Raw genomic sequence first — 27,057 nt, 5'->3', positions numbered from 1 at the left:
GGAAGTGCAATTGGTGTTCCAGGCCCTCAAAAGGGGCCCATACCATCAGGTACACACACCAGTCCCCACCCTCTCTCCCCTTCACTGGGTTTTGGAACCCATGTCCCTTACCTAGCAAGTACTATTTAATGTAGGTTGAGTCATTTCTGTCATAAAGCAGTCTCATAGTTCCTCATTCACATAATTAAGGTAACAGCCCCTTTTTTTCCTTCCTGCCCCAATAACAAAGAAATTGGGGATTCCACAGTGTGAAAATAACCATCCCATGCTGCTGTGTGTTATGCTAAGTGGAGTGGGTTTTCCAATGCAAATGCACATTCCTAAAATTCCTTTGCCCATTCCTCATAATGTACCACCAGATGTCAGGGTAGATCTCATCCTGACTCTGCTTACATCCTCCCCCCAGCCGAGAATTTGTCGTCCCGACAAATCACATTCCCTACTATACCAACTTACTGGTCCCCTCCAAAGGGCCTCAGATAGCCCACTTTAGCTTTCACAAACCTGTGTGCTAAATGTATTGGCTCCTCACTAATCACCCCAGGTGCATCGTAAGTTAGCCGTTTCACTGGTCTTATTACCCTGTCTCGCCTATGGAGAATCTCTGTTGCTGTGGTAGGGGGGACATCCTCTTGAGTGACGGATGGGGAGGTTTCCTGTGAGTTCCCCTCGGATACTGGCATAGGCCCCTGCATTTCTAGTTCTAACCGTGGAGGATCGAAGGTGCTTGGGACATCTTCCATCTGTATGTCGCCACTGTCCAATAATCTGTGTAAGTCATTACACGGGGGTTCCACCAGTGGCTCAGGAGTGTCAGGAATGGGCCTAAATACTTCTGCCATGGGGTTTAGGGCGGAAGAGGAGGTAGTCTCTTTTGATTCAGCTGATCGAGACTGCAATCTTGTCTTCATCCTAGGATACACCATGGTTGTGTCTTCCTCCTCAGACTCACTCTCAGATGTGCTGAGTAGGGGTAGGTTAGCTGCAGGAGGCCGGCTGTCCACGTTGGGAGGTGGCTTTGGTACAGCACCTTCGTTCTGTCCAGTTGCCCTGTTGTGGTCCATCTCATAAGGGCTGCCTACCAATTCCCCCACCGGGAGCAAAAGGTTTCTATGCACGGTCTTTGTCTGCCCTGGACCCTCTTCAGGTTTGATCTTGTAGACCGGCAGGTCTCCTAGCTTTTCCATCACCAAGTAAGGTATTGCTTTCCATCTGTCAGCTATCTTGTGTTTGCCAGCAATACCCAAATTTCGCAGCAGGACTCTGTCCCCTGGCTGGAGCTCTTGCAGACGTACTCTAGAATCATATCGATGTTTGTTGCGGTCTGCATTCTTCCGAGCTGCAGATGTAGCTAAGTGGTAAGCATCCCGCAGCTTTTCTCGTAGTCGGGATACATATTGCTGATGGGTTTCATAGCTATCGCCATCCTCTGATACACCAAAGCACAGGTCTATGGGTAATCTTGGTTCTCGCCCAAACATCAAGAGATATGGGGTGACTCCCGTAGCATCGTTCTTGGTGGCGTTGTAGGCGTGCACCAGAAATGCAACATGTTGGCTCCAGGTTGCCTTCTGCTCTGGCCGCAAAGTCCCTAACATATCTAACAGGGTTCGGTTGAACCTCTCTGGCTGAGGGTCACCCTGCGGGTGATAAGGCGTTGTCCTCGACTTTTTAATTCCTGCTATCCTCAGCACCTCCTTCAGAAGGTGACTCTCAAAGTCTCGTCCCTGATCCGAGTGTATCCGGGCTGGGAATCCATAAACTGAGAAATATTTTTCCCATAGTACTCGAGCGACAGTGGTGGCCTTCTGATCACGTGTGGGATATGCCTGCGCATATCGCGTGTAATGGTCGGTCACTACTAGAATGTTCCCAATATTCCTCTTGTCCACTTCTAAAGACAAGAAATCAATGCATACCAGCTCCAGAGGTTTATTGCTGGTGATGTTCTTCAGATATGCAGCCCTCGTGGGCAGAGTTTTCCTTTGAACACATCGAGCGCAGGTCTCACATTTTCTGCGAACATCTTCAGCCATCCGGGGCCAATAGAACCTACTGCGGGTAAGTTCTAGGGTCCTCTCCATCCCTAAATGTCCAAAGTCATCATGCAGGGCCCGCATGGCCAGGCCTCTGTACTCTTTCGGCAGCACTAGTTGGTTCCGTTGCCTTTGTAGAGGATCTGTGATCACGCGGTGTAGCACTCCCTGAATCAGTTTTAGCTTGGTCCATTCTCTCAACAGTAGTTTGCCCTCTGGGGTAGGTGGAACAACCGCAGCTGGGCCTCGCCCCTCCCTTTTGGCAAGTAGTGTATCACGAATGTCAATATCTTGCAGCTGGGCTTCCTGCCAGTCAGCCGCATTGAGCACGGGCAAGGGAGATTGGTCCAAAGCAATATAGTTCACCGAAGCAGAAGGCACGCATTCAGGGGGCAGGCCCAGAGCTTCAGCAACGCATCCATGAAGGCTCTCATGGGCCTCCGGCTCTCTGCGACTCACGCTGCAAATAGCTCTCACTCCATCCGTGGGTATCACAGCAACTCCTGGTGCTTGTGGACGCCTGGACAATGCATCTGCATCTACATTGCTTCTCCCTGATCGGTATTGAATGCTGAAGTCATAGCTAGCTAAAGCGGCCACCCATCTTTGCCCTGTAGCATCCAGTTTAGCACTTGTTAATACATAAGTCAGTGGGTTGTTGTCTGTCCACACCTGGAACTGAGCACCATACAAGTAGTCTCGAAATTTCTCAGTGATGGCCCATTTCAAGGCCAAGAACTCCAGCTTGTGAGTGGGATAGCGTGTTTCACTATCAGACAGTCCTCGGCTGGCAAAGGCTACAGGTTTACGCTTGCCTTCCACCTCCTGGTACAGTACTGCTCCCAGACCCTCCAAACTGGCATCAGTATGCAGGATGAATGGCTTGCTTGGGTCAGCAAAGACTAGGACAGGGGCATGAGTTAGGCAAGTAATGATTTCTCGAAAAGCCCTTTCACATCTCTCATTCCACCGTGGCCCAAAGGGTTCGAAGGGACCATAGTGTCTCTGCACAGAAGGCCCTTTATTCTTGGTCTTAGATTTGTTCTTGCTGGACTGATATCCCCTGGTAAGATCTTTGAGGGGTTTTACAATTGTAGCATAGTTTTTCACAAATCTACGGTAGTAGCCACTAAACCCAAGGAAAGTCTTGAGTTCTCTGTAGTTGCTTGGACGTGGCCATGTAGTGAGTGCTTCTATTTTATCAGGATCAGTACTCACACCCTCTTGGGACACGATGTGGCCCACATACTTCACCGAGGTCCTGCAGAATTGCCATTTGTCAATTGAAAGCTTCAAACCATAATCCTCCAACCTATCAAGCACTTTAAGAAGTCTTTCCTCATGCTCTTCCAAAGTTCTTCCAAACACAATCAAGTCATCCAAATAAACTAACACTTGCAGTAAATTCATGTCTCCCACAACTTTCTCCATAAGACGCTGAAATGTGGCAGGTGCCCCAGAAATCCCCTGGGGCATGCGTTCGAACTGATAAAACCCTAATGGGCAGATGAAGGCTGTCTTTTCCTTATCTTCTTCACCCAGAGGGATCTGGTAGTATCCACTCCGAAGATCCAACACAGAGAACCACTGGCTTCCCAGCAAACAGTCTAAAGCATCTTGGACTCGAGGCATTGTGTACTGGTCAACCACAGTACGGCGGTTCAGGGTGCGGTAGTCAATACACATCCAGATTTTCCCATTCTTTTTACGTACCACCACAATGGGTGAGGCGTATGAGCTGCGGGACTCTGTAATGATGCCATTTGCAGCCAGCTCTTGAAGATGTTGTCGCACATCTTCCATCTCGGAGAGAGCAAGCCTCCTAGATCTCTCTCTGAAAGGTCGGGAGTCATGTAGTCTGATGTTGTGCTCTACTCCTTTTGCACATCCCACATCCCACTCATGCAGTGAGAACACCTTGGGTCTTTCACAAAGTTTCCTCCTCAGGCGATCTTTCCACTCCTCCGACAATGGTGAATCTCCAAAGTCAAACTTTGCTGGGTCTATTGTCGGAACTTGAGTCTCGCACTGGGGTTTCACAATTGATTCAGGCTCGAAGAGGTCTGCTATCTTTTGTCCTTGCTTCACAACAACATCTCGACTTGTTTCATTAGCAATCAGTATAGTCACCTTTTCCTGGGCTTCAGCAGGTAGGGTTATGACTCCACTGGGGACCAGCACTCCTTCCGGGAGCTCTCCTTCAACTGGCTGCTCTATCATTGCTAATGCCCCTTTACTGCCTTTCAGCCTGGTACTCATGACAAGCACCTCTTGCTCCGTCCTTGCAGGCACTACTAAGGGGGTTGTGCCCATGTACTTCAGTGCCCCAATCGGTAGCTCCGATGTCTCCTTTTTAGCACTCTCAATCTTCCTATAGGCTTCAGCACAAAGCGTGTGGATCATCAGGGTACTCAGGTACTGGTCCCCAGCCCGTCGTCTGCAGTAATCCGCGAGCACCTTGAAGAGACTGGAGTTGGTCCCTATCAGCACAGACACATCAGAGGTCCCTTTAGGGTCAGGGCATATTAAGGCAGCTGTGTCTACCTCTTCCCTTACCCCAGCAACCTCCTCTGGGAATTCCAGGTGCACTATGACATACCCTTGGTAGGGGTATTCATCCATGCTGAGGCCACACAGACCAATGCCAGTCAGTGGCTGTATAGGCAGGTGCCTAAGCATCTGTTGGTAGAATGACTGAAATATAATAGTCACTTGAGATCCAGTGTCAAGCACAGCTTTACACTCCGCCCCTTCAATCCTCACCATGACCTCTGCTCGAGGCCCTATCAGCCCTGCAGGGATCCCAGCTGGACGGTCTCTTCTGGGGGAATCTTCAAATCCTGTAGGCCTAGGTGGTCTCCGTCCCCAGACCTTCTGACAGCTACTGGGTCTCTCCCAACTGATCCTCAGCTTTTCATACACTAAGGAGGGGTTCTCTTCCTTATGGCAGTTAGCAGCACTGTGCCCATCCTGACCACACCGGTAGCAAAAGAATTGTCCTTTCCCCCTTCGCCAGGGTGCAATAGTGGCTCTAGATATTGACTTCTCCATTGTCACAGTCTGAGGCTCCTTATTCCTGGAAATCTTAGCTCGGTCAATGGTGCTTTGCAGCTCAGCTATCCGTTCCGTCAGGACCTGCATTTGTTGGGCAAGTTCCTCTGTGGTGCTCACCATCAGTACACTGGCCATTTGCAGTGGCGTTGTGCTGGCTGGTTCCAATGTTTGGGCTTCCCAACACTCGCTGGCAGCCTGCCTTTCTTCCTCTTCCCTGACCTCCTTTATCAGCTGGGAGTAACTTGGGGGATGATCCTGCCGTTCTCTTAGTCGGAGATGAAGTAGAATCGGGTTCTGATACTGAGTCCCTCTTACAACTTGAGCCAGTCTGGTCTGATCCATCTGCTCAGCAGTCACTGCTCCCCTCATAACAGCTCTCTGAAGTAGTCTCTCCAGCCTCTGTATATAGGCTGAAATTTTCTCACCCCTTTCCTGTCGGGAATCAAGGAATTTACAGTAACTGTCTTCAGGGCTCTCTACGCTCCCAAAGGTATTATCAAGGGCCTCTAGGCAGTCCTTCACACTGACCTCAGGGTCAATGAGCTTCAGGGTGCGAAGTACATCTAATGCTGGGCCACTAAGGCTCTCTATTAGACACCTTCGCTTTTCTACATCAGGTACGGCCCACTCCCGCAGCATTTCAGTGGTATGCTCCAACCAGGGTTCAAACTCCTCTTCCCCAGCAAATAACCTTAACTTACGACAAGAGTTTGACGTAGCATAGGCCAACACAATCTTTTCCAATATATGCCCCAGTGCTTGTGCCCAATCATTGGCTGAAGCTGCCGTCCCTGAGCTAGAAGCTGCAGGACTGGGGCCCAACAAACCCGACATATTAGCCATTATACAAACAGTAATTCCCTCAAAATATAAAGACAATTGTTTCCCAATACAGTGGAACACTCAACAGGTGCTTGCGAGGGGTACTGACCCAGGGATCCCGGACGAGCCCCCAAAAATGTAACCCTTCTGCCCCTCTGAGTTGGCAGCAACAAGGGCCGGGTTCAGTATCCAGGGGTTCCGTTTCAATAACGCAATGCAAAACCGGCTCGAGCCCCCACCCAGTGACCTGGGACAATTACCTACCACCCCCCCGGGCGCCTCCAGGAGGCAATACTTCCCCACTCGCAAGCACGAAGTCTGAGTGTAGCAAAATCCTTTTAATAAAGGAGGAACAAACCAGAAGCAAACCCCCCCTCCAAGTACATTTGGCACTGTCCTTAGGGTCTTAAGTCCAATCACCCCAAAGTCCAACAACCCAAAAGTCTCAGTCTCTGGTCAGTACCACCCCAGAGTTCAAAAGTTTATCTGCAGAGTCCCCCCCCCAGGTGGAAATGGGGGGGGGTCGCACACACAGGGTGCTAAGGGACACCTTACGTGGGCCAGGGCCGACTGCCCCGCTTCTCCGTGGAGTTCTGCTGCAGCCTTCACCAGGACTGGCTCCACACCACCAGCTGTGCTGCTCCTCCAGCAGACTCGTGAACCACGTCAGCCGTCCCCCACAAACCGCTCCACACTGCTCACTGTTCCATGGGCTGCTCCAACGTGCTGCAGACTGCTCCACTCTGCCAGCTGCTTGGTGATAGATCTTCAGGCTCTCCCACTACTTAACACAGCACTCAGTGATTTCCGCTCAGTAAGCTTAGTTCTTTTAGTGACTTCAGCTCTTAGTGATTTCAACTTGTAGTAGGAGAGCCCCAGTGCCACATGGCCCAATGTGAATTCAGGTCAGCAACCTCTAGATAGACTCCTAAAGGATTCAAAATTAGCTCTGCTCTTTAACAGTGGAGAGAGGAGGAAGTGCAATTGGTGTTCCAGGCCCTCAAAAGGGGCCCATACCATCAGGTACACACACCAGTCCCCCACCCTCTCTCCCTTCACTGGGTTTTGGAACCCATGTCCCTTATCTAGCAAGTACTATTTAATGTAGGTTGAGTCATTTCTGTCATAAAGCAGTCTCATAGTTCCTCATTCACATAATTAAGGTAACAGCCCCTTTTTTTCCTTCCTGCCCCAATAACAAAGAAATTGGGGATTCCACAGTGTGAAAATAACCATCCCATGCTGCTGTGTGTTATGCTAAGTGGAGTGGGTTTTCCAATGCAAATGCACATTCCTAAAATTCCTTTGCCCATTCCTCATAATGTACCACCAGATGTCAGGGTAGATCTCATCCTGACTCTGCTTACAAACATAAAATCTTAAAAGCAGCAAAGGGGTAGCCGTGTTAGTCTGGATCTGTAAAAGCAGCAAAGAGTCCTGTGGCACCTTATAGACTAACAGACATTTTGGAGCATGAGCTTTCGTGGGTGAATACTTGCATCCGACGAAGTGGGTATTCACCCACGAAAGCTCATGCTCCAAAACGTCTGTTAGTCTATAAGGTGCCACAGGACTCTTTGCTGCTTTCACAGATCCAGACGGCTACCCCTCTGATACATAAAATCTTAAGAACATAAGAATGGTCCATCTAGCCCAGTATCCTGTCTTCCAACAGTGGCCAGTGCCAGGTGACCCAGAGGGAATGAACAGAACAGGGAATCATCAAGTGATCCATCCCCAGTCGCTCATTCCCAGCTTCTGGCAAAGAGAGGCTATGGACACCATTCCTGCTCATCCTGGCTAATAGCCATTGATGGACCTGTCCTCCATGAATTTATCTAATTCTTTTTTGAACCCTATTATAGTCTTGGCCTTCACAGCATTCTCTGGCAAGGAGTTCCACAGGTTGACTGTGCATAGTGTGAAGGAATACTTCCTTTTGTTTGTTTTAAACCTGCTGCCTATTAATTTCATTTGGTGACCCCCTAGTTCTTGTGTTATGAGAAGTAGTAAATAACATTTCCTGATCTACTTTGTCTACACCAGTCATGATTTTATAGACCTCAATCGTATCTCCTCTTAGCCGTCTCTTTTCCAAGCTGAAAAATCCCAGTTTTATTAATCTCTTCTCATAAGGAAACTGTTCCATACCCCTAATCATTTTTGTTGCCCTTTTCTGAACCTTTTCCAAGTCCAGTATATCTTTTTTGAGATGGGGCAACCACATCTGCATGCAGTGTTCAAGATGTGGGCAAACCATGGATTTATATAGAGGCAGTATGATATTTTCTGTCCTATTATCTATCCCTTTCTTAATTATTCCCATCATTCTGTTTGCTTTTTTGACTGACGCTGCACATTGAGTGGATGTTTTCAGAGAACTATCCACAATGACTCCAAGATCTCCTTTTTGAAGTGGTAACAGCTAATTTAGACCCCATCATTATATATATATATATATATAGTTGGGATTATGCTTTCCAATGTGAATTACTTTCCATTTATCAACATTAAATTTCATCTGCCATTTTGTTGCCCAGTCACCTAGTTTTAAGAGATTCTTTTGTAGCTCTTCACAGTCTGCCTGGGTCTTAACTATCTTTAGCAATTGTGTATCATCTGCAAATTTTGCCACCTCCCTGTTTTACTCCTTTTTCCAGATCATTTATGAACATAAGAACATATGTTGTCATGTGAGCATGTGAACATATGTCTGAATATGTTCAATAGGACTGGTCCTAGAACAGACCCCGGGGGACACCACTATTTACTCTCACCATTCTGAAAACTGACCAGTTATTCCTACTCTTTGTTTCCTATCTCTTAACCAGTTACTGATCCATGAGAGAACCTGCCCTCTTATCCCATGACTACTTACTTTGCTTAAGAACCTTTGGTGAAGGAACTTGTCAAAGGCTTTCTGAAAATCTAAATACACTATATCCACTGGATCGCCTTGGTCCACATGTTTGTTGATCCCCTCAAAAAATTCTAGCAGATTGGTGAGGCCTGATTTCCCTTTACAAAAACCATGTTGACTATTTCCCAACAAATTATGTTCACCTATGTGTCTGACAATTTTGTTCTTTATGATAGTTTCAACCAACCAATTTGCCCAATACTGAAGTGAGGCTTACTGGCCTGTAGTTGCCAGTGTCACCCCTGCAGGCCTTTTTAAAAATTGGTGTCACATTAGCTATCCTCCAGTCATCTGGTACAGAAGCTGATTTAAATGATAGGTTACAGACGACAGTTAGTAGTTCTGCAGTTTCACATTTGAGTTCCTTCAGTACTCTTGGGTGATACCATCTGGTCCTGGTGACTTATTGCTGTTTAATTTATCAATTTGTTCCAAAACCTCCTCTAATGACACCTCAGCTCCTCAGATCTGTCACCTAAAAAGGATGCCTCAGGTTTGGGAATCTCCCTCACACTCTCAGCCATGAAGACCGATCCAAAGAATTCATCCTTATTTTAAAATAACCAGTGACGGAGAATACAGCATGATACTTGGTAAACTCTTTCAATAGTTAATCACTCTCACTTAAAAAGTTACACCTTAATATAAAATAAATAATAATAAAATGTGGACAAAACAAACAGATGGAAGGAGATCAAAGTAATAATATAAGTATGTGAAGAGATTGCTGGGTGGGACAGAGCTGGTCCGTGGGACAGTGATGAAGTGAGGCAGGGAGTTGGGAGCTAGTTCAGGATGGATGCATGAGCTGAGCTGGTCTGAACCCTGAAGGAGCAGAGCTGAAAGTGGGGGTGGGGGAGATCAGAGTTGGGCCTGGCCAGAGATAGGTATAAGAACTAGGATTGGGGGATCTGAGCTGGTTGGGGATGCACAGAGAAATAGGGCTGTGCTAGGGAGGCAGCAGAGAGCCATGCACCACAGCCCCTATTGTCCTGCCTCCTTGCTTCCTTCTTTTCTAACACAAGAGATGGATGTTAATGGGAACACATTTGAATTTACTTGGAGTTGCACTAACAAGTGACCTGGGATCTTCTGTTATAAAGATCCTACAGTGTGGGTAAGCTGGCAAGATAGATGGATGGGAGCTACAAAAAAGTGGTGTTTGGTGCAGATCTAACTGTACCTGGTATGAGCGTGTCGCTGCGGCAGTCGTACAGCATCCCCAGCCGGAGAGGGCGGCCCAGGGCTGGCATCTCAATTCCTGCAGTTTCAGAACAAGCCATGGTGGTAACAGAAGTTCATGCAACCCTAAAACACAACAGTAACACTATTATACTGAGGATGTGAACTGTCCTTATTCACGTTCTCCCGGTTTGACTTTTATCCCCTATTAATTTTCTACTTCCTACATATTGATACAGAAACTCCCTGGGTTACGGAAGACCCAACTTATGGAAATCCGCACTTACGGAAAAGATCCATAAGCTAAAAATAGGCTTTTAAAAATTTTTTATTTACATCATAGTCGGAGATAGGTGTCTGACTTATGGAAAATTCGACTTACGCAAGGCATTCCGGAACAGAAGGCTTGTGTAAGTCGGGGAGCGTCTGTAATAGAAACAAAACAAAAAACAAACAAACAAAAAAAGGTTCCATTCTCTAAATGAATGAGGAAATTTTGGCAAACCACTAAAGTGCCTAAAACCACTATTGCTTATTCATAGAATTATAGAATATAGGGGCTGGAAGGGACCTCAGGAGGTCATCTAGTCCAACCCCCTGCTCAAAGCAGGACCAATCCCCAACTAAATCATCCCAGCCAGGGCTTTGTCAAGCCTGACCTTAAAAACCTCTAAGGAAGGAGATTCCACCACCTCCCTAAGTAACCCATTCCAGTGCTTCATCACCTTTCTAGTGAAACAGTGTTTCCTAATATCCAATGTAGACCTCCCCCACTGCAACTTGAGACCAATATTTCTCATTCTGTCATCTGCTAGCACTGAGAATAGTCTAGATCCATCCTTTTTGGAACCCCCTTTCAGGTAGTTGAAAGCAGCTATCAAATCCCCCCTCATTCTTCTCTTCTGCAGACTAAATAACCCCAGTTTCCTCAGTCTCTCCTCATAAGTCATCTGCTCCAGCCCCCTAATCATTTTTGTTGCCCTCCGCTGGACTCTCCAATTTTTCCACATCCTTCTTATAGAGTGGGGCCCAAAACTGGACACAGTTCTCCAGATGAGGCCTCACCGAGGTTGAATAGAGGGGAATGATCACATCCCTTGATCTGCTGGCAATGCCTCTACTTATACAGCCGAAAATGCTGTTAGCCTTCTTGGCAACCAGGGCATACTGTCAATTCATATCCAGCTTCTCGTCCACTGTAACCCCTAGGTCCTTTTCTGCAGAACTGCTTCCTAGCCACTCGGTCCCAAGTCTGTAGCAGTGCATGGGAATCTTCTGTCCTAAGTGCAGGACTCTGCACTTGTGCTTGTTGAACCTCATCAGATTTCTTTTGGCCCAATCCTCTAATTTGTCTAGGTCCCTCTGTATCCTATCTACCACTCCTCCCAGTTTAGTGTCATCTGCAAACTTGCTGAGGGTGCAATCCACACCATCCTCCAAATCATTAATGAAGATATTGAACAAAACTGGACCCAGGACCAACCCTTGGGGCACTTCACTTGAAACCGGCTGCCAACTAGACATGGAGCCATTGATCACTACCCGTTGAGCCCGACGATCTAGCCAGCTTTCTATCCACCTTATAGTCTATTCATCCAGCCCATACTTCTTTAACTTGCCAGCAAGAATACTGTGGGAGACTGTAACAAACGCTTTGCTAAAGTCAAAGAATAACACGTCCACTGCTTTCCACTCATCCACAGAGCCAGTTATTTCATCATAGAAGGCAATTAGGTTAGTCAGACATGACTTGCCCTTGGTGAATCCATGCTGACTGTTCCTGATCACTTTCTTCTCCTTGAAGTGCTTAAAACTGATTCCTTGAGGACCTGCTCCATGATTTTTCCAGGGACTGAGGTGAGACTGAGTGCCTGTAGTTCCCCAGATCCTCCTCCTTCCCTTTTTTAAAGATGGGCACTACATTAGCCTTTTTCCAGTCATCCAGGACTTCCCCCGATCGCCATGAGTTTTCAAAGATAATGGCCAATGGCTCTGCAATCACATCCACCAACTCCTTTAAGCATCCTCGGATGCAGTGCATCTGGGCCCATGGACTTGTGCTCGTCCAGCTTTTCTAAATAGTCCGAACCACTTCTTTCTCCACAGAGGGCTGGTCACCACCTCCCCATACTGTGCTGCCCAATGCAGTAGTCTGGGAGCTGGTCTTATTCGTGAAGACAGAGGCAAAAAGAGCATTGAGTACACTAGCTTTTTCCACATCCTCTGTCGCTAGGTTGCCTCTCCCATTCAGTAAGGGGCCCACACTTTCCCTGACCTTCTTCTTGTTGCTAACATACCTGTAGAAACTCTTCTTGTTACTCTTAACATCCTTTGCTAGCTGCAACTTCAGTTGTCATTTGGCCTTCCTGATTTCACTCGTGCATGCCTGAGCAATATTTTTATACTTCTCCCTGGTCATTTGTCCAATATTCCACTTCTTGTAAGCTTCGTTTTTGTGTTTAAGATCAGCAAGGATTTCACTGTTAAGTTAAGCTGGTCGCCTGCCATATTTACTATTCTTTCTACACACTGGGATGGTTTGTTCCTGCAGCCTCAATAAGGATTCTTTAAAATACAGCCAGCTCTCCTGGACTCCTTTCCCCCTCATGTTATTCTCCCAGGGGATCCTGCCCATCAGTTCCCTGAGGGAATCAAAATCTGCTTTTCTTATTGCTAATAGTAGGTAAGTTAGCAGGCCGTATTAAACCACTCTTGCTTATTGCTAAAAGTAGCCAAGTCAGCACTTGTAAATTGGGTTGTGCAGTGGCCTCAACATAACCAAGGCAGAAGAAGAGGGAGTTTGGGGTGCCACAGACAGGGCAGCTTGACCCCGCGTCCTTCCTGCTAAGAATGTTAAAACTGCTGATCTAAGTATTTTAGAAAAACAGGAAATCTGTCTATATGTGCCCCCGGAAATGTTTGTCAGGGCCCCAAGGCATGAACACGCTGGAAAAAAAGAAAAGAAAAACATATCTGGTAAATTAATGACCATACAAAAATCTCTTGCTTAATCTTTAAAAACTGCTTGCTTAGCAAGTTCTCTTTAAGGAATGTGCCATATTGTTACTAATGTATAAATAAGGGGGAAAAGTTTGAGGTAACCGGACTTCTCAAAATGGGCTCTTCAGGAACACTCCCTCTGGACGCGCCTTGGGGTCTCCACCGGCAGATGGAAGTTTGGCCAGCGGAAGCCTGTCACGATGCCACTCAGATGGCACACTCAGCTTCGATAATTATCAAGGGTTGGGGGCGTTTTGCTAACACTTGTTGTAAACAGGTGTAAGTGCTTAAGACTAAGTAAAGTTTAGCTTTAAGTGAAAGCACTCCTACATAAGAACATAAGAACGGTCGTACTGGGTCAGACCAAAGGTCATCTAGCCCAGTATCTGTCTACCGACAGTGGCCAATGCCAGGTGCCCCGGAGTGAGTGAACCTAACAGGTAATGATCAAGTGATCTCTCTCCTGCCATCCACCCTCTGACAAACAGAGGCTAGGGACACCATACCTTACCCATCCTGGCTAATAGCCATTAATGGACTTAATCTCCAAGAATGTATCTAGTTCTCTTTTAAACTCCTATGTTGTCCTGTTTGTGCCAGTCATCTATTGGTCAGACAGTTATGTCTCCCCTGACTTATTTCCTGACACCATCTCGCACAGAGTAAAAGTTACCAAGAGCTTTGGGTTGAAAGAACCCCGAGTAACAGAATTTGGAGGCCCCAGCGAGGATGGTAGAGAGGAAGGAGATGAATGGTACAAACAGTTTGTAGTTTGTCCATTGCAATAGGAGGTGAAAGACATCAGGGTGGGGTTGCTTCCTACAAGTTCCCATGTCACAGTTTGTGAGTTAATCTACGGATACATTCCGTTACTGGGACTCACAACTCAGGCTGATTGCCTGCTTGAGTGGAGAAAATATGTTCAGAGACAGGGAAAGAACTGGAAAGAAAGAACAGTTGAAAATGCTGTTGGGAAACAGCTTGACATATTTTGTACAAGATATGGGGGTAACGGACTCTGGAAGCCTGGTGCCTTCAGTGGCCCCGGAGCCTTCCTGCAGCTTCACAAGCAATGGGATATTTGGGTTAGTGCAGGAAGGTAGGGAGGTCCGAATGTTAGGGGGAAAAAAAAAAAAAAAAGGGCTGCTTTGCAGGGGTTGTGGATGGTTGCAACAACACTGGATCAGGAGATAGATCAGCTGAAAGGCCAGGTGCAGGAATTGGAAAGAATCAGAGCGGAAAAGGAAAGTGAAGTGATTAATTTGAAGGTAGAATCTGATGCTCTCAGAGCTACGTCTCTGACACAAGCAGCACAGATTGTAGGAATGGAGAAGCAGGTATGTGACAGTGAGTGGGTCAGTAGTAAGTTGCAGGGGGAGGTGTCTGAGTTGAAACAGCTGACAACGGAGAGCAAAGCTGCAGTCAGAGTCCTTTTGAAGGATTCACAAAGCAGAACCCAGGCAGACCACAGGGAATGCCAGAGACAGATTTGTGCCCTTAAGGCTCAGTTGGGAGAGCAAAGGGGGATCGTGGCAGCGATCAGAGGGAATTATAGCTGGAAGAAAAACATAGAATCAGAGGATCCCAATGCATACCCCCCTTATTGCAATTATGAGCTGAAGGACCCTGCAATCTCCATATAGTCACCTATGAGAAGTACTGGAAGAGCTGCAAAGACCTCCTCCAATGGCCCCCACAGTCAATACCTCCGTCACAAAAAGGGGACCTCAGGGAGGAATAGAGGAGTGGGTAGAGACTAGACTCCTCTCCCCTGCTCAGATTAGGGAAGTAGAGAAGTCAGTTGGCCCGCTGAATAGGAGCACAGCCTTGGGTGGATGGTCAGAGTATCGGGCATGGCTGGATTCACTCCGGCTGATGTGGCAGCGATATGCAGGGAGTGTATGTCCCCCGAGGATTTTGCAGGGCTCCCTTATGATATCCAGATGGTCTCCATCCCGCTCCAGAGCGGATGATACATAGAAGCACATAAATGTGCAGAGGGAAGTAATACACACCCTCTTCCCGGGAGAAAGCTGCACAGTTATATTTCGCCAGGAGAAGCAACAGGCCAGGGAGAGAATAGAAAGTTATGTAGCCAGCAAGAAATTGGCATGGAGACATTCTGGGCTGCCAAATGTCATTAACCCAGACTTTGCAGCCCTACCTTTCAAACAAGCTTTAATCCAAGGATTTCTCCCTGTAACTCGTATGGCCTTAGTGGGTGTGTATCTGGCAGCAGTTCTAACAGGAGATATTGAGGATAGAGCAAAGCAGGCCTATGAGGTCCAAAAGGATATGCACCCTCTTAAAAGGAAACCTGATAAGGTGGCTGCGATAGCCCCTCCAGGTAGCACACAGGGAAAGGAAAAAGGAGACAGACCCCATAAGGGTCGAGGCAGAACCCCTGACACATGGTGTGGGGAAATTTGGAAGCAGCTTTTAAAATATGAGCAAAAGGAAACGATACACTGGCTGCCTACTGCTGAACTCCTAGTGAAATTGGCAGAACATTAACTGGCCAAGCATTGGGGGAAAAGGTGGCAGTGCATGACCGATTGCTGTCCTATAGGGAGGCCGGGCGCCCCAGGATCCCCCAATTGTGGCACAATTAAACACCGATGAGTGGGGGAGGTTCATGGTTTATGTGAAGTTTGCAGGAGGGGAGTTCGGACAAAATTTACTAGTAGACTCAGGTGCCACCTGCTCACTAATTAGTACCCAAAATAAGCACCTGTTTGACCTCCGGCTGGAGTGAAAACCTTACAGGGATTTAATGAGGCACAAAGCATCGTCCCCTTCTGTAAAAAAAATCCCATATAGTGTGGGGACAAAGAAAAGCCAAGGGCAATTTGGCTTGATGGATTTGCGGGGAGAAGGTATTCTAGGAATAGATGCTCTGAGGGAACTGAGAGTGCTAGTTGATTGTGCTAACAGGGTTTTGTGGGAAATACCACCTGGCACCCCATGGGAGCCTGGGAGATTTCAGCCAGCTAGCGAATAGCAGCCCTTAAGGCAGGAGTGGGCCACATGGGGGTTCCAAAACTGTATGGAGGGCTGGGTAGGGAAGGCTGTGCCTCCCCAAACAGCATGGCCCCGCCCCCTATCTGACCCCACCCACTTCCTGCCCCCTGACTGCCCTCCTCAGGACCCCTGAACCATCCAAACCCCCCTGCTCCTTGTCTCCTGACTGCCCAATCCAGAGACCCCCCCTGCCCCTAACCACTCCCATGGGACCCTATCCCCTATCTAAAGCCCCTGCTCCTTGTCCCCTGATCGCCCTGACTCCTATCCACCACCCCTGCCCCATGAAAGACCCCTGGGACTCCCATGCCATATACAACCCCCCAACCCGTCCCCTGACCGCCCCCCCAGAACCTCTGCCCCATACAAATGCCCTCTGCTCCCTGTCCCTGCTGACCACCCCCAGGGATCCACTGCCCCTTATACAACCCCCTAGCCCTGGCCCCCTTACCACACCGCGCAGCGTGTCTGGCTCCATGTGGCCCACAGGAGCTAGACACGCTTCCCCACAGGAGCGCAGAGGGTGCACCACCGCCCAAGCCGCCGGCAGGAGCTACAGGCCAGAGTGCTGCCCGCGTGGTGCGCTGAGGCTGTGTGGGAGGGGGGACAGTGGGGGAGGGGCTGTGGGGAGCCTCCCCACCTGGGAGCTCAGGGTCAACTACAGACAAGGGAATGGGAGCTGTGCTAAGCCAGAACCATGGAACAGGTCTCCAACCTGTAGCTTATGCCTCCAAGACCATGAGTGAGATAGAAAAGGGATTCACTCCATGTGAGAAGGAGGTCTCGGCACTTGTTTGGGCACTACAGCATTGGGAATACCTGGTGGGTTTGTTCTCTGTGCTACTGATGTAAGCAGAGTCAGGATGAGCTCTACTCTGACATCTGGTTGTGAATTGCAGTGAGTGTGGAAAAGAACTTCAGGGGCTGATCTTGTTTGCATAGGCACACCCACCCCACCTAGCATGAGTCCACAGCCATCCAAATGGTCACTTTGGCTGCTGTGGGATCCCCAGTTTCTCTGTTATTGGGGCAGGAAGAATAAAGTGTTGTTACCCTGATTGTGTGAATCAAGGCCAGTGGAACTGTTTTATGACAGAGGGACTCACCATCAACTAAGTAGCACTCGCTAGACAAGGGACATGGATTCCAAAACCCAGTGACTCAAAAGAGGCTGGGCACAGATATTGTACCTGGTGGTGTGGGGCTGAAACACCAACTGCTCCTCCTCTCTCCACTGTGGAATATCAGAGCTAATTTTGATTCTATTAAGAGTCTAGTTATAGACTGCTGAGCTGAGTTCACTTTGGGCTAATAGTACACCAGCACTGAGGTTCCCCTACTACAAGCTGAAATCACTGAGTGCTGTGTTAAGTAGTGGGGGAGCCTGAAGACATATGGTGGAGTGGCTGGTAGAGCAGCGCAGTTTGTGGAATGGTTGGAGTGGCTCACAGGCTGGCTAGTGGAGCGGAGCAGCTGGCAGAATGGCTGGCAGTGAAGGCTGCAGCAGAACACCAAGGAGAGGCAGTGCAGTTGGCCTTGGACCATGTAAGGTGCCCCTTAATACTCCTGCCCCCACGATTTCCACCCAGGCTGGGAGGTAAAACTCTGCAGAAAAACGTTTGAACTCTGGGGCTGCACTGACCAGGGACAGAGAGTTTTGGGTTGTTGGACTCTTGGGACTTTGGGGGATTTTGGGGTTGCTGGACTTAAGACCCTGAGGGGAAAAGGACAATGCCAAACTTACTTAGGGGTGGGTCTTTTTCTCATGGTTTGTGTTATGAATCCTGTTTGTGGTGTTTCCCCAACATAATGCTGCATTGTTTCCCTCCTATATTAAAAGGCTTTTGCTACATTCAGACTTGGTGCTTGCGAGAGGGGAAGTTTTGCCTCTTAGAGGCACCCAGGGGGGTGGTGTGTAATTGTCCCAGGTCACTGGGTGGGGGCTCGAGCCGGTTTTGCATTGTGTTATTGAAACGGAACCCCTAGAAACTGAACCCGGTCCTTGGTGCTGCCAACTCTGAGGGGCAGAAGGGTTACACTGAAAACAACCCACTCCCCAATGAAATATGTACTCACTGGTAAAATCAACAGTGGCCACGTATCTAGCCCTTGATTGGCAAAATGGACCCTTGCTTTGTTTAAACAAAAATTTAGTAATGGAAAAAAATCCAGCACTATCCCCAATACCCTACGGCCTCCTGACAGAGGGGGAAGAGCACGAATGCCCATTACCTGAGCCACTGCCTCGAGAGCCATCGCTCTTCGAGGGAGGGGCTGTGCTGAGTGAGATGCTGGGAATAGCAGATATTGTTTGGTTTGTGGATGGCTCTTGTTTTTACAAAAATGGCCATCCGCACATGGGCTTCGCTGCTATAAAAGTGCCTACGGGCGAGGTGCTGAGGGGACAGCGTGCACCATACTCTGCCCAAGCAGCCAAAATTGTGACTATAGCAGTAGCACTAGAAAATATCCCCACCACTCAGGAGGTCGCCATTTTCACAGACTCAGACTGGGACCTTCGGTCCCTACTGGATTGGGTTCCAGAATGGAAAAAGAGAGGGATGAGTTCTGCAGACGGGAAACCCATAGCTCATGCTGACAAACTGACATACGTGTGGGCATAGGCAGAGGCCCTGGATACTGTGGTACACATGGGAAAAGTCAAAGGCTGAGCACACAAGAAGGTGACTGAGGAGTCAAAATGGAATATGGCAGATGAGGAAGCAAGGAGGGGAGCCAGTGGAGGGAAATTGTGTCCGCCAAGAAATGGGGAAGGTATAGCTCGTATAGCAGCAGCCAGAACAAGAGACTCAGTTCAAATAGATTTACTAACCCTCCAAAGCCAGGATCTCAGCCTGGCAGAGTTAGTGACAAAGGGAAAGCACCGGGAGCGGAAAGTGTGGCAGAATGAATCAAAATTAATTCTAGCAACTAAGGAAGGGGAACCAGAAATAGCCTGGGTGGTTCCTGCAGCCTTAAGAACAGAACTGATTTCCCTAGCTCACGATGGAGTAGAGAAAACCTTAACCCGATTGCAGGCTGCTGGTTGGTGGCCACACATGAGCAGAGATGTGGAGCAATTTGTAAATAACTGTCTACCATGTGCAGCCAATAATGCAATCCCCAAATAATCAAAGGACCCCTGAGACATCAGAGAACAGAGGGGCCATGGGCCAGACTGAAAATTGATTTGATTGGGCCCCTACCCAAGACACCAAGAGGTAATCAGTATTGTCTAGTGATTGTTGACCCCTTTACTAAATGGACTGGGGCTATCCCCACTCGAAATAACACAGCTCAAACCACAGCTCGAGTGCTCACTGAACAATAACCAGATGGGGCACCCCGAGGAAAACTGATTCAGATCAAGGGCCCCACTTTATTGGGGAAATCACAAAAGGAATCTGCCATGTGTTTGGGAATAAACAAAGGCTGCATATAGCTGGACACCCCCAAAGTTCAGGCCAAGAGGAGCGAACTAACCGTACTCTCAAAACAGCTCTCAGAAAAGTGGTAAACCAGCAAGGGAAGGATTGGGACTACAGACTGCCGTTCATCCTGATGGCTCTCAGGTGTTCCATGGCATCGCATGGAGTAACTCCATTCAAGGCGATGACCGTGAGAGAGATGTGTCTCCCAGAACAGTGGTGGGTGGACGGAACACCACCTGACAACCTACAACCCCACATCCTCACGGACCAATGGATTCAGCAGCTGTTAAAAGTTGTTGCTGACACCCATCGTCAGGTCGCTATAGTCTTGGAAACCAACATTCAAAAAATGGACAGAAGAATGGGTCCTGTCCTAAATCCCCAAGAATGTCAGGTAGGAGACATGGTTCTGTATCAACAAGTAAGGGAAAAAGCACATAACCTCAGTCCCATCTGGGCAGGACCTGTTAGAATCTGTAACAAGACTAGTCCCACTGTCCATCAGTTGGAAATTCATTCAGGAAAGAAAAAACATACTGAAGTGGTTTCACTCCTCACAGCTAAAATGATGGAAGGGAAACCATCCCAGTCAGTCTTAGATGAGATGGATGCCTATTTTTGGTTCCTGGAGGAGGAGAGAGTAATTACTCCTGGGGAATGGGAATTGAAAGTAGAAACAAATCGTGACCTGACAACTAATTCCTCTGAGTCAGAAGAGGAGGAGGAGTTAAGTTCAAAGCTGGAGGTAATAGAGGAAGCTCAAGTGGTCCCAAATGAAAATAGAAATGTAACCCAAATAACTGCTGAAATTAAACAGCAGAAAGTAAAATAAATGCAATAAACTACCCTGGTAGCCATGGGCAAACACTCGGGCCCTGGTGTCAGGCCCAGATAACCCCAGTTTGAGAGAAACATGATTCAGACATCAGTGAGGCTGAATAAATGACAGCTTTCAAACACTTTACCACTCCCTCCCTCTTGAAGGGGAGGGGGGGGAACTACAGTCTATTTTTGTTTTGTGTTGCATAGTTCTCTGTCAGCAGATGTCCAACAGCCCTGCTTGAAAAACACTACCCAGATAAATTAGGCTGTCGTTGGGTGGGAACAAACAGGCTGCTGCATAATTGTAACCAACCTAGTTGTGCACAGCTGTGGACTGACCTGCCTGAGAAAACAGCCCCTGAAGACAAAACAATCTGATTTAAATTAGAATATGCCGCCCACTTCACTGGGAAACAGACAAATTGGGAGAAAACAGAATTGCAAATAGTGACACCAGGAGGGGAATGGAAGATCCGCCTGTCCTGTTCCAACAGGAACCAGAGGCTGCTCAAAGAGGAGCTCCTGTCTCCGCGATGTGGAGAGCAGCATCAGTTACTCTGGTGTGCTAGTGAGGAAATCATCAACATGCAGGTTAGCATGACAGGAAAATGGCTTCTGCGAGGGCCTTATGGGGTAAAAAGTTGCAATGTTTGGGTTCTGGACCCCCCAGTCACCAATTTAATCGGTCCCTATGTTGTCCGAACCAATGTCAAAAAGCAATTGGTAATTAACCCTACTCACTCCCTCAAAAAGGTTGTTCTAGAGTAGACCTAAGCTTGACAAAGGTCTCGGTGATGGAGCCCCGGTGTAAGCAATTTGTTCCGCCCTTATATGAAGGTTGGAAAAATTGGATGGAAACACACAATATTCCCAAACCAGACAGTTCTAGCAGGGAACGTAGGAGGGTAAAAAGAGACTTATGGGGAGCAGTTGGAATGGGAGGAGCAGTCCTTAACAGCATTAATGAGGAGGTGCTTGCAAACAAGATGAATGCAATAGGAGCTCACGTAAAAGATTTGGCTACACCTAGGTATCATTTGAGCAATTAAGCTCTCTGCAATCCTGTCATAGGTTTATTCCCCACTTTGAACTTTAGCGTTCACAAGATGGGGACCTGCATGGACTCCTCTAAACTAAAATCCTAGTTTAGATCTGGTTCTTGCTGCCACCAGTCAAGTTTTAAGTGTCTGACACACTCCCTGTTCCCCCAAAACTCTCCCTGGGGAACACAGATCCAACTCCTTGAATCTTAACACAGAGGGAAATAATCCAATCCCCCCCTTCTTCCCCCCTCCCCTAGTCCTTGAGAGAGATACCTTGATTCAAACTCCTTGAATCAAACAAAGAGGGATTCACTTTTCCCCCCTCCCCTTCCCCTGAAAATCCAAACAAGGGAAGAAATCAATTAAGTTCTAAAAAGAAAAGATTTTATTAAAGAAAGGGAAAAAAAGTACACTATCTCTGTATTACCAGGATGCAAAAATACAGGGTCTAACTTATAAACCTGGAGAGGCTCTCCCCCCCCCCCTCCTTTCTCAGAACAATCAAAGTAACAGCAAACAGAAATAAAGATATTTCTCCAGCAACCACACAATTGCAAATGCAGAAATTAATTAGAAGATTAATTCGCCTTTCTAATACTCACTGTACTGGATAGTAGGAAATACTCCAGGAGAACTTGGAGTCATGTCTGGCCTCTCTTAGATCCAAAGAGAGCACGACAATCCAAACAAAGGACACAGACAAAAACTTCCCTCCACAGAGATTTGAAATTATCCTGTCCCTTGATTGGTCCTCTGGTCAGGTGTTCATCAGGTTACTGAGCTTGTTAACCCTTTACAGGTAAAAGAGACTTTAACCCTTAACTATCTGTTTATGACAAATCCCAACTAGCAAATATGTTAGAGGAATGGGGAAAAACCCAAGAGGGAGACCATCGCTGCCTCTTGCAGGCTGTTGGCACTCTGCAAGCTAACATTTCTTTAGCTATGGCATGTATGCAAATGCAAGTATGGATGATTGATGTAGTAAAAGATATGATTCGCGATGGTATGAATGGGGTGCTCCCAGTAGAAATCAGAAGCATCATTTGGAAAAATTCCACCCAAACTGAAAGAGAGTTACAGGCTTGGTGGAAAATGGTAAATTTCACCTATACTCAAGAGTCAGAGAAAATCACAGTCTTTGTTTTGCTAATGTCCCAAGCAGAAATAAAATGGGTTTCTTCCATTGTGGCTTTAGGCCTCAATATTAATCAGACCATAATGGAACTTATCGATCACAGGGTGTGGGTGGTAAAAAATTATCAAAAATGAAAAACAGTAGAATTGGAAGTCTGTTTAAAGGAACCTGAAACTGGTTATAAATGTAACTAAAATACCCTCCAACCTCAGAATGTGAGGTTAAACATAACTGAAGGAAAATGTCATTATGCTATTAACCCATTTGTAAGTAATAATTCTGTGTTTCTGTATCTAGAAGATCATTTTGTATGTCTTAGAAGTTGGTGTCCTATGCTTCTTAATTTTATGCATAAAATAAATCGTAATCCTTATGAGAATAAATGTTTTTGTCATATTGTAGCAATTAGGAGATGTGATTTTGAATTTCATATACCCAAATTTAAATATAGTCAGTTATAAGTATCTTATATTTTGTATTATATTGTAAAACCTAGGCTCCTTGAAATGAACTTAACACACATTGCTTGTACACCCTAATTTACAGAACCAGTTATCTACTGCAAAACAGGAAGGACATAGAGTCCTGGTTACCATTCATCATAACTCCAATTAAATTAAACGGGTATTTGAAAGAATTGGCCAGGACTTGTCGCACCACTGGTGGGAAATGTTATTGGGATGGTCCCCCACTGGCACAGGCATCCTGAATTTGGCCCTACACCCTATCATAGTAATCTTGAGGTGCCAAATAGTAGTGGTTTTTGTTATCAGCCTAATGACATGCTGGACCTGGCGCAAAATCTGACGATTGCAAGTCCCCTGACAGATGAGTCTGTGGTTACTGCCACCAGCACTCATACCCCTGGGAAGGGAACATATCGAACTTGACACCTCTCCTTCATATGAAAGAGTAGGCTAAAACGACCATTTGTTAGTTGTTATACTTTTGTGCTAAGTATGGGATGCCAACAAGAAAATCATTTGCTTGGTCTCGGCTGAGCGCCTTGAGCTTGCACTGAATCTCAACTCAGGTGCATCCAGGAAAGGTGTAACAGCGATCATGTAAAGACCCCCTTGTGTGAAAGGTGACCTTTAAGGAAGGGGAACTGTACAGGAAAATTTTGGCAAACCAGTGAAGTGCCTAAAACCACTATTGCTCATTGCTAATAGTAGTTAAAAGGCCATATTAAACCTCTCTTGCTTATTGCTAAAAGCAGCCAAGTCAGCACTTGTAAATTGGTTGTGCAGTGGCCTCGGCATAACCAAGGCAGAAGAAGAGGGAGTTTGGGGTGCCACAGACAGGGCAGCTTGACCCCGCATCCTGCCTGATAAGAATGTTAAAATTGCTGATTTATGTATTTTAGAAAAACAGGAAATCTGTCTGTATGTGCCCCCGGAAATGTTTGTCAGGGCCCCAAGGCATGAACACTCTGATAAAAAAGACAAAACATATCTGATAAATTGATGACCATAAAAAGCAAGTTTTCTTTCAGGAACGTGTCATGTTGTTACTAATGTATAAATAAGGGGGGAAAGTTTGAGGTAACCGGACTTCTCAAAACGGGCTCTTCAGGAACACTCCCTCGGGACGCGCCTTGGGGTCCCCACCAGCAGACGGAAGTCTGGCCAGCGGAAGTCTGTTACAGTGCCACTCAAAGGCCACACTCATCTTCGGTAATTATCCAGGGTTGGGGGTGTTTTACTAACTTGTTGCAGACGTGTGTAAGTTCTTGAGACTAAGTAAAGTTTCACTTTAAGTGAAAGCACTCTTGTGTTGTCCTGTTTGTGCCAGCCATCGATCGGTCGGATGGCTGTGTCTCTCTTGATTTATTTCTGACACCTCCTCGCACAGAGTAAAAGTTACCAAGAGCTTTGGGTTGAAAGAATCCCGGGTAACAATCAGCAAATGATTGTACTTGTACTGAAGCAGCTACACAATATACTACTTGTGGCAATGTGATTTATTTATTTTAAGCGTATTTTAAAAATGCAATTTTAGACAAATTACAGAACAAAATGTACCGAACAAAATCTAACTGAGTCGGGCTGGCCAGAAAACAACAACTGTGTTCTATGAAAATGTTGAGGGTTTGAAAGTAAGCTGGAGCTACAGTTGTTGCAGAACAGTGCTTTTTGCTCCTCACTCCCTTCCAGAATGAAGAGAGGAAGCAGAGCTGGGGACTGTAATGAGAGCTCTCCACCTGTCAGTGCTTCTCCCCGGGCAAGTGACTTCAGGTTTGCCCCACCGAGTCTGCTGGGCCCAGAACTGGCACAGCAGTTTTTAAAACCTATGTCTGTTGACCGCAGGGAGGAGTGACAATTTCAACAGTAACCATGTTATAACCTTAAATATGGTGTGGATATTCACCACCCCGTAAAACTGTGTGATTAGTCTGTAATGGTCTAGGTGATCTATGGCTAACTCTGTGCTGACCCCTTATATACTGTACACAACTGAAAATAATTTAATTTATCTGGTACCAAGGGATGGTGCAATAAAATCTTGCTAAGATACAGAAGTGGGCGTAGAGTGAAATTTCTGACAACGCTGCATTAAATAACCCCATATGAACTATCAACCATTTACTAAAGCTGTATCTAGAGGGCCAGTTATTTTAATAGCTACACAGAGGGATTTCTGACCAAATACACGGCGGAGACAGAGGACTCATCACGTACAAAGAGAAACCAGCCAGGGGAAAAGCTAAACAAACTCAACACTTAACTGAAGACATAGCAAAGCAAATGAGCTGGAGTAAACAATATCCTTATGGCAGAGGAGCAGATGCAGACACAAGACTCGCTTATTGAATCCGGAGACAGTCAAAGTAATACAATGGGCTTGGCAGGGTGCTGGTCTCTCGAGAGTGCCCCTTGGTGTGCTGGGGGGGTATAAACCCATTCTGGGACTGGCCTCTCTAGTGAGGAAAATCAATAGCACTCCAAGGGAGACAGAGTCTCATACCTCCCGCCCTCTGGGTGCTCACCCTGTCCAGATTCCCAGGACATATACAAGTTAGCAGCAGGAAAACAAACAAAGGAAAAGGTAATATCCAGACACTCCCAGCTGGGCCATACTTTCAGGCCAGGGCATAGGCTCTGCTCTCTGCCAGGCCTCTTGCTTAGAGCTCAGCACCCAACTCCAGACCCTCCCCACACAGAGAAGCTTCCAGAATGGTGTCACATTAGCTCTCCTCCAGCACTAAATACACTAAATACACACCCTCCAGCTGAGTTCAATAATATCATTTTTACAATTGAGAGAAAAAGCACTTTGGCAGCACCTGTCACTTACCCTGTAGATTTCTATTCAAAATTCAAACCCCAGTTGCTTGCTCTCTAGCCTTGAGACTACATTTAATAGCCCAGCTCCAAGGCTGACAGGCTCAGACACAGCCCTGGAGACAAAAGTGTCACCAGAAAAAGAACAAAGAAAGAATTCTGAAGTTTGTACAGGCCAGTATCATTCCATTCTGACAAAGAGATTTGCTTAAATCCTTACCTGGAGGATGGATTCCCTGGCTCTAATAATACAAATTAAACAGGAGAGTTCAGGAAATATCACCACTTTATCCAACAGCTTCACACAGAAGCTCCTCAGAGAACAAGGTGTAACCTGAAAGTGAAATCAGCTCTGATTGCTGCATTTCTTAAATGCACTCAGCAATAGACCACTCCCATCCCAGAGACCAGGGGCCCATCTACACTAAACCAGGCACTTTGGCAGGAACCCAGACTTTAGTGAGATAAAAGCAAATCTAGAGATAAAAATCCTGTTTGAAGAAGGCCACACAGCAGAATGTGTCTAGATACAAATCCCAAATCACCATCTTACATATAAACTAGTAGGATTGCACATTCAGCTTCCCAGCAGAAAGAGGAGATTCACTGAACAATGTTGGCAGAGATCAAAGACACAATCTTCTACCTGAACACTGACTGACACTGGAGTGTGGGAAGAGCTTCAGTACAAAGTTGTGTCTGCTGTCAAGGGGCAGAGAGAGAAGAAATTATTTAATTGCCTGTACAGCACAGGTAGGTGCCTGGGTAGTAAACGAGGCTTTGTGACGGCATAAGGGTTGGCCGTGATTAGCTAGCTGATTGATTAGCCCTGCCCACTGCACCTGAGAAAGACCTGGAATTTAATTAGCTCACTAGGGGTTATGCCCTCAATGAACTACTGCCAGGCCACAACACATCGGAATTTCTCCAGAAACCAAGTGGCAATAAGGGGTGTGTGTGTGTGTGTGTGTGTAATGTCCTTTATTGCTAAGACTCTTAGGCCTCGTCCACACTGGGGGGCAGTGTCGAGGTAAGATAGGCAACTTCAGCTACGGGAATACCATAGCTGAAGTCGAAGTATCTTATCCTGACTTACCTCCCATCCTCACCGCTCGGGATCGACGTCCGCGGCTCCCCGTCGACTCCGCTACCGCCGCTCGCTCCAGTGGAGTTCCGGAGTTGACGGGAGCGTGTTCAGGGATCTAGATGAGACGCGATATATCGATCCCCGCAAAATCGATCGCTACCCGCCGATTCGGCAGGTAGTCTTGACGTACCCTTAGATAAAAGCCAGGGAACTTTGG

General features: G+C 47.0%; 1 protein-coding gene across 1 annotated transcript in view; it reads right to left on the bottom strand.

Moving 5' to 3' along the window:
• LOC123363398 (stonustoxin subunit beta-like) overlaps positions 1-26,080 on the bottom strand; it is a 56,718-nt gene extending 30,638 nt beyond the window's left edge. Inside the window, exons 1-2 of the mRNA XM_045004318.1 lie at positions 25,974-26,080; positions 10,016-10,140 (exon numbers count right to left, since the gene is read on the bottom strand). Coding sequence (XP_044860253.1) covers positions 10,016-10,115 — 100 coding nt within the window. The 5' untranslated portion in view covers positions 10,116-10,140; positions 25,974-26,080. The remainder of the gene's footprint in view (positions 1-10,015; positions 10,141-25,973) is intronic.
• Positions 26,081-27,057: the final 977 nt, after the last annotated feature.

Source organism: Mauremys mutica, chromosome 2 (assembly GCF_020497125.1).
Source record: "Mauremys mutica isolate MM-2020 ecotype Southern chromosome 2, ASM2049712v1, whole genome shotgun sequence".
NCBI classification, from domain to species: Eukaryota; Metazoa; Chordata; order Testudines; family Geoemydidae; genus Mauremys; species Mauremys mutica.
This window is presented reverse-complemented; position numbering and strand designations above follow the sequence as displayed.